Source organism: Fundulus heteroclitus, chromosome 17 (assembly GCF_011125445.2).
Source record: "Fundulus heteroclitus isolate FHET01 chromosome 17, MU-UCD_Fhet_4.1, whole genome shotgun sequence".
Classification (NCBI taxonomy): Eukaryota; Metazoa; Chordata; class Actinopteri; order Cyprinodontiformes; family Fundulidae; genus Fundulus; species Fundulus heteroclitus.
Window position 1 is genome coordinate 15,729,283 of NC_046377.1, and position 11,347 is coordinate 15,740,629.

General features: G+C 40.6%; 1 protein-coding gene across 2 annotated transcripts; it reads left to right on the top strand.

The window, feature by feature from the left end:
- The first annotated feature begins 1,161 nt into the window (after positions 1-1,161).
- On the top strand, positions 1,162-7,412 carry fam3c (FAM3 metabolism regulating signaling molecule C). Of its 2 annotated transcripts, XM_012869756.3 has the most exons (10): positions 1,162-1,291; positions 1,649-1,707; positions 1,827-1,928; positions 2,767-2,793; positions 3,790-3,913; positions 4,159-4,217; positions 4,339-4,389; positions 4,470-4,554; positions 4,687-4,813; positions 6,638-7,412. In XM_012869756.3, exons 2-10 carry the CDS (start codon positions 1,692-1,694, stop codon positions 6,725-6,727), a joined length of 681 nt encoding a protein of 226 aa, XP_012725210.2. In that variant the 5' UTR covers positions 1,162-1,291; positions 1,649-1,691; the 3' UTR covers positions 6,728-7,412. The 2 variants fall into 2 exon arrangements, with proteins under 2 accessions (XP_012725210.2, XP_036005075.1); XM_036149182.1 differs by lacking the exon at positions 2,767-2,793.
- The last annotated feature ends 3,935 nt before the right edge of the window (positions 7,413-11,347 follow it).

Genomic DNA, 11,347 nt, shown 5'->3' on the forward strand with positions numbered 1-11,347 from the left:
CATCACTCAATTTCTTTGGTAAGTCTCGGAACATGCCACATCGTCCAATATTGGCCTACTTTACTTGCAAAGCTATAGGGTAAGAGAACTATCAATATAAACGCATGTGTACGTGATGAATTTGTAAATGTAAATCATTAAAGGTGAATAAATTTAAGATTTGTTTGTGTTGCTGGTTGTCAACTCATACACACATGTGACCTCACATGTTTCATCTGTGAGAATACAAGTTTTGAAGTTACAAATACAAGTTACACAGTTAGAACTTTGCAACAGTACAAGTACAAATCACAAATTTAAGAGTAAGAATAATACATTTATGATTACAAATCAAATTTACGAGTACGAATCCCACATTCATGAGTATGGATCCCCAAATTTACGAGTACAAATCTACAACCCCGATAAAGCTGTTCCACTCCTTACCAGCTGGCAGTAATGCACTTGAATGTTTTTTACCAACCGCCATTAAAAAAAAAACAAGAAGAGAAAGAAAAAGAAAATAGCACTTGCATTCTCACAGATGATGTCACATGTCACCAACTGGTAGGGTGTGTGTAATAACTCCATCAGGGGTTATTGACTTACATTTACAAATTCAGACACACGTGTACGTTTATATTGACAGCTATCTTATAAACACAGCCCACCTCACGGAAATTAATGAAAATAGTCGGAGAGACGTGCACCTTGTAGTTAATTTTCAGAAGGCTGTAGGCCCAGATTTGACTTGGAAAATGTGCGTTTCCTTTACATAATGACGTCGGATTTAAAGGCTGTCCGAAATCGGAACATCAGTACGAAGCTCCTTTCCTAACCACGATAGAGTTCTTTCTGTTGACCCCATGAAAGGTCAAGGAGCGGTAGCTTGGAGCTGAAGCTAGGTGCTGTAATCAGAGGTATTCGGATGGAGCTCTTGTGTTAAAATAATAGTTATAATAACAATGTTTTCACTATAATATAATTATAATAAAAACATAATCATATCATTATTATTATTATTATTTTATTATTATCTTTATAGCGCTTAGCTTGTAAACTCTAAGTCTGGATCATACCCCGAAACAGTAGGTGGCAGTAGTGCCCCTTTAAGTTGGTCACCAACCAGCTTTAAAGTTTATAGCAGAAGAAGAGCCTCTTGTGTTTTTTCCGACAGAGTGAGACATCTGCACTTGTTTTCCTCACGGCCCAGCTGTGCTAACCGGAAGCGTCTGCGTTATCAGTGTAGCGGCGTCAGGGTTAGCTAGTCACCAGATAAGAGAGAGTTTTTGAGCCATTATTACTGGAGTGGGTAAGTAACAGCAGTCAATGGTGAAAACGCTATGATTTACGGTTTCTGAACTGCACTTATTTCAAAATGAGTTATCACAGTTAGTCGTAGTTAAAGCCGGCTCGCGCGAGTTAGCGGTTACAAACAAACAAACAAATAAAAAGAAACAGCTTGCTGTCGGTGTTCGGTCACGTTCAAGGATTTGTGTTCCGGTTGCCTTGTTTTAGAAGGGAAATAAACCGAGACGCAGAACATTTATTTAAGGGAAACCAACAGGAGGTGCTAGCCGCAGCTAACGTCCTCCAAAGTGAGCTTCCGCTCCTGTTGCGCGGATGCCTCGAAAAAACACGTGAAAATGACCGTTTCACCATTTTTAAGGTGGCTGGCTGTAACGGAGAACGGTGGCGGGAGGCTCGCTAAGATGTTCAGGGCTAGCGGTGAGTACTTTTCTTGTTTTTCCCCGATCGAAATAAGGGCGCGGAGAGTTTTCTCAGGGAGTTTCTGACGCCCTGAGTGTCTCTCTCTCTCTCCCCCCCCTCCTTTTTTTTCTTTACAGGCATATTGAAGTTAGCGGCGCTCATCTTAGCGTTCCTCCTGGCTGTCTTTCTGGCTTTTCAACTGCTGGAGATAAACGTGGAGTTCAAACTCGGCAGCATGGGTGAGTGACGGCTCTTTTGTCCTGTTAAACCTTATTTTTTTTCTCTCCTGCAAGTTGAACTTAAAGGCGTGTTTGTGATGGGTGACATTCCTGCACAGGCCTTTTCTATACATACACAGGAATATTCTTTGAAGAGGTTCACCTTTTCCCTGGGCTTGGGTGTCAAGGATGATGCTTAATCTGCATTGCACTCTGTTTTAATTTAATTGACTACGCACAGAGGTATCTGATTTAAAGGTTTTTTGTCACGTTACAATTACAACCTTCCATGTATTTAATGGAGATCTTCACACTCAAACACGGCGGCGGCAGTGTCATGCTACGGGGATGCCGCTGTCGAGTGGGGGAAAAAGTAAAAGCGGGCAGTAAAACAGTGTTCGCTTTGCGGAAGGATTGTTTGAAAAGCCGTAAAGCGTTCTTCCTCATTCGCTTTGTTCTCAGGCGCTGCTTTGCGTGTGGTTGTCGCCTTACGTTTGCATGGACCGCATCGCAGCCCGTGGTTGTAACGAGACAAAAAAAAAAAATGTGGGAAAGTTCAAGCCGTAGCTTGATCAGTACCACAAGAGATTAAGAATGAAACTTTTTAGCAGATTTTATTACAGTAAAAGGTGGAACAGCCACAAAGAAAGTACATGAGGCAGGAATGAACTGCCACACTGTAGCCGACGTGAAAAAATACGTATCTGACCTTAAACTCTTCAGGGGAAAAAAAGATTAGCCACAAGTAACTCTGGGTGAGAAGTAACTGGTTTCTTTTGTTTCTCTCCGACTGAATCTTTTCAATGTTTATTCACTTATCTGTTTCTCTCCTCTCTCTCTCTTTTTTCCTTTCTTTTAGCCAGGTCTTTGCCGGTAAATGAAGCACGTAGGTATTCCCGAGTTTTCCGTCTCTCATTTTCCTTTCTTTCTCCTCAATGCTTGTTATGGCATGATGCAATCCCTCCTTGTTTCTCTTATCATTCCATGCTAGTCGGCATCAAAATGGTAATAATGTGTTTGCATAGTTAAACGTGTCCATGTCCTCCTAGATAAAATGCATAGTTTACCCTTGCAGATTAGCACGTTTGTATTTTTGAAGAATTTTGGTAGATTTTTCTTTTAGGACCATTTATTTGCACCCCTGGTAACAGTTTGTTAAAAAAAACAACTTAAAATCAGATAATTTGTTGTTTTTTTTGTTGCTAATTTGATATTGCAGTATTTTCATGTATAGAAAGCCTTGAAAAGAAAAAAATCCTTTCCCTTTTTTAATTTAAATACACACATTCAGTGCGACGACTACTCTGCAACAACGTCTGAAAATAGGACAGCACTTTAATTTTTAATTAGATTTCACACGGTTGCAGCCGACAGGGAAGCATTTTCAGTTTTTAAACACTTTTAGATCAAATAAAACATTTTATTTGATTAAGTGTTCATAAGAAAGTTCCAGGTCCTTTGAAGGAGAAGCGGACCAACAACTTCACAGGTGCTCCACCACATTTCCTGGTACCAGTATTTACTGCAGTCAAACGCTGCTCATAACAAACATACCCGCATAGCTTCCTCAGGACACTGGTTGCACAAAGAAGAGGGATTCTTACCACTAATCTGCACACAGTAACTGCTTTAGATTGTATTATCAAATGTTATGGAGCTCAACACAGTCAGTTTTCAGGGTTTCAAACACCTTTTTATTGGAAGTTTATTGTTGCGATTAATCCAAACTCTCTTAGTGAGGAAAGATTTGTCCCGATAACGATTTAGAAGCGGATAAAATCCCATTCCTGCCAGCGGTCTGCACGTCGCTTCTAGGTTCATGTGCTTCTTCTTGTCTGGGCTTGGCTTTTCTCGCTTTCTTAACAGAACTGTGTGTCCACAGAGACGAAGGCGCCGGCGCATAAATGCGGACTTTCCAAGGCGTGTCCACCTGGACACTTTGCCTTCAAGCTGACGAGCGGCGCCGCCAGCGTGGTCGGGCCCAGAATGTGCCTGGAAGACAAGCTGTGAGTTGGCCACAGTCAGCAGAGCTTTAAAACGTACCGGGGAGGGGGGGGGGGGTGCAGCAGGATCTGTGGTCGTAAAGTTCCACCTTCTGTAACGTCAGAGGCAACAGTTTATGATATGAGCTCTTTATGCTGCTGGGAGTATAGTTTAAACATTTGTAGCTATACCGCTTTACAATATTTTATTGTAAAGCGGTGTCAGGAAGAAGAAGATGCTCTAATATGGTCGTCCTGCTCTCTTGTAGATTAATGAGCGGCGTAAAGAACAACGTTGGGAGAGGGATCAACGTTGCCTTGATCAACGGTAAAACACAGCGTCCCAGACTGAAATCAGTCACTTTGCTTTATTAACCAAATGCTAACGTGCTCTTTTTCTACTTCTATTTCTAAATTGAAATTTAACCATTTTTTTTTCTTCTCTCCAGGAAAAACAGGCGAACTTCTAAGGACGGGTTTTTATGACATGTGGGCAGGAGGTCAGTATGTGTCGGCCGTGTTTCTCTTGTGGGCACATGGAGGCAGTCGCGCCGCGCTAACCGCCTGTGATCCTCTGTAGACGTGACTCCGTTTATCAAGTTCCTGAAGGAAATTGAAGATGGGACAATCGTAATGATGGCTTCGTTTGATGACCCCGCAACAAAGTGAGAAATTGTTCCACTAATGTATTTGACGGCTTTGCTTCTATCTGCTTGAATTAGGCCGAGTGTTGGGGATTTTTCTGCAGGTTCTGACACTGAAACGTGTTTTTTATTTTATTTTTTTTGGTTCTTCAGGCTGAATGATGAAGCCAGGAAGCTGATCACCGATCTAGGCAGCTCAGCCGTGGGGAATTTGGGCTTCCGGGATAACTGGGTCTTTGTCGGAGGGAAAGGCATCAAGACCAAAAGCCCATTTGAACAGGTAACACAACCCCCATAATCCCACAGCCTTTGAGCAGCTTCTCCTCTTCTGTTGAACAATTTAAAAAAAACAATCATCTCTAATTTCAGCTGAGGTCAAACAAATGGAACAACATCTTTTTAAGACCTCAGCATTCAGAAATGTCTGCTGAAGAATAACAGAAGTGTTCAATAAGAGGCTCAACGTTTACCTGGCAGGTTTATTAAGCGTAACACTACGAGCGTATTCAAATTTCATTTTAGGATCTTAAATTCATTCTGAAATGACAAACTAAGATATCGGTGATGCTAAATTAAACACACTTTTCAAAGTTTTTATTTTTCGATAAACAAAATGACAAGAAAACCACAATCAACACATGCATATTCATCAGTATGAGCACCAACACTACAAAAACGGATCTACGAATAAGTCAAATGTTCTTAAAATTTGTGTTTTTGTCCTAGATTTGAGCAAGTAAATAAGATTATCTGCCAGTGGAATGAGTATTTTGACCCCTAAAATAAGATAATTAGAGACCCTGTACTTGAAATAACATGGAGATGAGTTGTTCCTATTTTAAGTGCAAAAGTCTTTTTCCATTGGCAAATCATCTTATTTACCTGCTCAAATCAAGGACAGATACTAATTTTAAGTAAATATTACTTATTTTTAGTTCCGTTTTTGCAGTGAACTCCACCTTACATATCCATATATGAAAAAAAAAAAAAAAATGAAAAGTGAGGTGTGTGATGAGTTAATGTCCTAACTTAGAATTTGTTTGTATAGGGTCTCTTCCACCACTGGCCTGTGTTTAACCTGTATCCATCTCAATATTTACTCAGATTAACTTTTCCGACCTTGTCAAACTAAAGCATCCGACCGTGTAACCGTGACGCTGTCAAAACTACGTTTCACCAGTCAGATCGTTGGTTTTCTGTTACAGTGTTCGGTCTCATTTATTAAGAGGCCGCTCTTCCACACGTTTGCTGTGTCCATGACAGGGTTTGTATTTTTCCACCAGTGTTCTCTAATCGCAGTATAATGTGTTTTTAATAAATGTTTAGCTTGTCAATGTAGATATTTCTATCTCCAACATACTTTTTAATCAAGACAGTATTTTAGACTTTATATATATATATATATATATATATATATATATATATATATATATATATATATATATATATATATATATATATATATATATATATATATATATATATATATTAGTTTTTCTTGCTCTATTTCTATAAAAGTGTTTATTTTGTACATTTATTGTTTGCTTCTGTTCCAAATGTTAAAATAAACCAGTTTTTTTTTTTTTAATACCCCTTTGTTTGATCAAAAAATATAGATAACGGTACCAATAAAATACCGTATCGTTAAGAGTAATAGTATCGATAAATCCTTAACGATACCCCTCCCTTTTCCTTACACTTCATTCTGAGGACACTGGAGTTTCTTAAGGAGCATCAGTAACAGCGGTGCACATTTCTTTCTAGATTTTTGAAAACAGCGTATCGTTTTCCCTGACCTTCATATTTATGCACTACTTTGTGGTGGTTTGTCACATTTTTATCCCAAGGCCCTGTTACAACAAAAAGATCCTGTTTTCCTTTCCTAAATGCCAACAAGTCTAGGCTTTCATTTCGGATTTGTTCCAGTAGAAGTTCATCCAAATGAACCCACTACACCTTTAAGACGCCTAAATGTGTCTGTTACAGATCCTTCATTGCTCAACATTGATTCTGTGTCGACGTTGTTTTAGTTTACAGGAACAATTCATTTCTCTGGTTTGCTGTTGGGAAAACTGAGCCTGTTTTTGTCTCTTTCTCTCTTCAGCACATAAAGAACAGCGCAGACACTAACAAATACGAGGGCTGGCCCGAGGTCTTGGAGATGGAAGGCTGCGTACCAAAGAGGCAGGACTGAGCTCAGCTTTGGTGGCAGCGGCCATCCCCGCTCAGATTAGTCCGACCGCTTTCCATCGAGAACCGTTACGCCACACTTGCGTTGCTAAAGCGTTTCAGATTTGGACAATGGATTTGTTTGAAAAAGAATAAAATCATTATATACTTTGGAGCGGCAAATAAATGCTCTCAGCGCCTTGCATTTTTGTTTGCATATGTTAAGATATGTGTTTTCCGATGGTTTAAATGGGACAGAGAATACAGCGCACTGAATTGTTGAGTTTGGTTCCGTTATTTTTTTTTTCATCACACTTCCGACTTTTAGACCCAAAGACCTGTTTTTGACAGACTGTTGAGTTTTTGATCAAAACGAGCGTCGTTTCCCTCCTTTTTTAGCTGGTAGCTAAACTTTGTATGACTTTTATATACACTGCCTTAATAACGCTTTTAATGTTTTGTAGCCAACAGGTGTTCTTTGTTCAATTTGATCATTTCCCAAGTTTTGTTTTGTCTGGTTTTTTTTTTTGTTTGTTTTTTTTGCAGAAAGTTATAAATAACATGTTATGCCATTGTAACCAAATGTACCAAATTCACTGTGAAATGTGTAAATATTTCTTTAGACAAAGAGTTGGAATAAGAAAATTTAATTTAAAGACTATTACAACAGTAATATAAAATCTTAGAATAAATAAATGATATTGAAACCATTTTGTCTGCTCCTTTTCCTTGGTTTGTCATTTAAAGTTTAGGCTTTTTTTTTTTTTTTTTTAAATGTAGATTAATAATAAACTTTATTTGTATTGTACACTTTAAAATCTTACGACTTCTCAAGGTGAACAGCATTTAGGGAGCGTAAAGTCGTGTTTTACACTTGAGGTTAATATACAGTAATTAGGCAATACTCACACTTCTTTAATGATGAGAACCACAGGGGTAAGTTTACTAACACAGGTGTGAAGTGGGGCAGTTATGCAATAATCACAAAGTTGTTCTGATTACTAGTTTACTGTTAATTTGTGGCTCCGGAAGATGAAACACAGACAGAACCCAAAGTCTGTTCTGGTTAATGTTGATCTAGTGGGTTATTTCCAAGTGAAACTGTTTTGTGTAGCTCAGTACTTTGTTAAAGTTATTTTAGGTTTAATCGGTACCTTTTAAAAAAAAAAAAAAAAAAAAAATGGCAATACAAATAAAAAGGGTTATGTGGAATGTCACGGGAAAAAGTTACAAGTACTCGCATCTTTTTTTGTAAAACAAGACCGGCTTGTAAATGGAAACAAAAATAGAGAAGGATAATTTATTAGAAACTTTATAAACGGGCAGATCAAAAGTTTGTTTCCAATGGGTGCAGTGGAGGAAACTCCATGATGAGCTGGGAGCGTTTCAAACTTCCCGCCCATCCTTCAGAGGACACCGTGTTTTACTACTGTAGTTTAAAAAAGGGGGGTGGTTAGCAAAGTTTTCATGTCATTACAAAAATCCTAATTTGAACTTTCAAATGATTTGAGGATCCTCTCTTCTTGAAGAGTGGTAGTAGATTAATTGTACAGATTATGCGTTTAACACAGGCCGAACATGCATATCCTAACATTAAAGTACAGAGCTGGTATTTGGTATACAGATACATGAACTCGTTAAATCAAACATGGCAGCATACCTAATAACACCTGAAATTCTGCTTTTGGCTTCAAAGTGCCACCCTAACAACATTAGTGGCCACCAGAGGGCGCCCTGCTTGTACACAACTTCCAATTCCTCAACAAAACTGACCTGCAGGAGGCGCCATTGCCCTATATTTTATACAAACCCCATTCGTTCTGTTTTGTTGTTGTGCTCCATGTAAACAGCAGAGATAACTTTGTAGAGTTTTTTTTCTCTCTCTCTCTGCCTAGTTCAGGATATAAATATTTCAGTTTGACAAATGTGTCCTCTGGCCATTTTTCTTGTGATGCAAATAACCATCAACTATGTCAAATATTTTTTTTTCATTTCTTGGCTAATTCTAAGTGTGTAAAAAGTCCTGATTTACGTTACGTTTTATAAACAGACAAGACCAGGAGCTTAATAAAAATGATTGAATGAACAGAAAAATAGATGATTGGAAAAGAAATCAGCCATCGTGTTCCTTTTATCACTGCTCATTGGACTTCTGTTCTGCATCAGGTGTTGCACGCAGATATCCATGCTCCCTGTCACTTTGAATAGCATCCACCGATCTGCTGCATTATAAGTGGCATCCTGCACAACCGCAGAGAGCGTAAAAACTCCTCCGACGTCATGCGAGCGCCACTCACACCATTCCCAGGCCGTTTTTCCGTCCCTTCTGTTTGTTTTACGGGCCTATAAAGGACAGCGGTAACCCTGTTTGTCCTCTCCACTCTTGCTGGTTATATGGAAACAATGCACTGTTTTTTTTTTCTCTCTCTTGTAAAGAAATGTATGCGCTTGTGTGCATGACGTGCGTGCTCTCATTCTCGCAAATGTGGGCAGAATGCCTCCAGAGCTCCGGAAAAACAAAGTGTAGGAGTGGATCACCTCTGGCCTGTCTTATGTAAAACCAGCTATACAGTGTGAACGCAGCCTGTCTTCGTTTTAGGAACCGCTAAACGTCTCGGAGTGGGCCTGAAGGCACAGAATTATAAATTCAGGTGGCCTGTGGGAACTGCAGTTGCTTTGTTTACTCCTATCTTCGTGCTCCTTGCATAAATCTCCCCAGCGAACAAAGGTGGCCGCCTCTCAAAGAGCCTCTGAAGGGCTCCAACCTCTCTTTGTGACCCCTTGACCGTTGCCCTTTGACCACCTGACTAAGAAAAACCCGTCTGCCAAGCAAACATTTCAGGAGTCCTTTCTGTAACAGCCATGAACCGTTCGATTAAAAATGCTCATTTTCTGATCGTGAAACCCAATCAGTTTCAGCAAAAAGTAGATATTTCTAAACTAGACAGGCTGAAAGTAATTTCTAAATGTTTTGCTGCATGTTTCAAAAAGCAGAGCACGCTTCCTGTACGTTTAATTAGCAGAATTAGGGCGCTGACAAATACTGCAGACCACGCTGGACGCCAGCACTCCTCCTCATTCCGGCCTCCTCGGTCCGCGGCGTCACGAATGCCCTCTGACCTGTGTGCTCTGTGATTTCTGCTGACAACAACAATCCTCTGGGAACATTTTCCAAGCTCTGGCCTTTTCAAAACAGGTTCTTGTCTCGGCTCCCGCAACCGTCCAGACGAGTCAGAGGAGGTCAGAAATGCAATGCATCAAGGCTTTTTGATAGGATTGAGCGTCACCGGAGCATTCGTTACTCGCAGGAAACCTTTCGGATGTTGCATCTTGTACTGTACTTGTTCATAAATATACAAAACTGAACCGCTTAATGCGGATTATATATTGTTTTAACTGTTTTTCTTATCAAAGCGGTGGTCCGTCAGACTTTCAGTCTTTATGAAATCTTTAAAAACTGTTTTCCTCAAGATCGGCAGCTTGTTTGGGCTTTTTTGGTCCACCAGCAGACTGAAGGAGCTCAGATCAAGCCATCAAAATCTGAACGCATACATTATACTCCCTGGCAGCGTTTCTCTTTTCTCATACTGAACTCCAAACAAAGCCTGCCCTTCTTGTTTACTTTCAGCTCTGTGCATTAACCCTCCCCCCCCCCTTCCTCCAACTCACCCTCCAAGTATCTTCCACAACTGTTTCTTTCAGGATCTTCTACCCCCCCCCCCCCCCCTCCAGTAACCTCGCCCCCTTGCTTTCTACCCCACCTCCAGTCCTGTGACCGCCCTCCCAACATACATGAATGCACACACTGATCCAGGCAGCTGTGTTTACACTCTGTGGGTCTGTGGGAACTTCCTGCTGACCTCAGCACAGACACCACGCAGACCAGGGATGCTTGCGTGGATCGATAACTGATTCTGTGGACCTTTGCTTGCTTGAGGTTGAACTTCTTTGTTGTTGACGAGGAAGCTTACGCGCAGTTTTTTTTTCTTCTTCTTCTTCTTTCTCCTGTCTGTCAGTCTGTAACTAAAGGTCATGTCGGAGTAACGTGTTCAGAATCAGAACATCTTGCCGCGTTTTTATCGTTGGTAACGTCTAACACCCCCCCCCCCCCCCCCCCCTCACTCATGTACATGCCTGCTCCTCTTTGGGCCTGGATGGAAAACAAAGGTTGCATTCATTGCCATCATCTAAATTTTCACAGCTGCGACTGCGGGTGAAGGAAGCAGAGGCGGATCGGATCTCTGCTGGCGAAAAAAAAAAAAAAAAAAACTTTAGTCCCAGTGTAAGCGCGACCTTTTTGAAACCACAAGCCAGTCTGAGTGTGCTACGCTGCAGCGATTGATTGTTGTTGTTGTGTGACAGCAGTCACTCTGCTTGGGGAAGCTGCTCTAACTGTGCACTTGGATGCAAGCGTTCAAGAAAACCTCTCAGTTGGGACGTGGCATAGGATGCACAGTGGAAGAAGTTCATAGGAATCTAAAAAGATGTTGAGGCTGAATTGAAAAATGTAGAGAAATATACCCACAGGGGAACAGAGAGGCAAATATGGACACATCTAAACTAGAGGTGCCGATTAACCTAAGACGCATGTTTTGTTGGTGGGTGGGAGGAAACCAGAGCGGCCAGAGAAAACCCCCACATCATG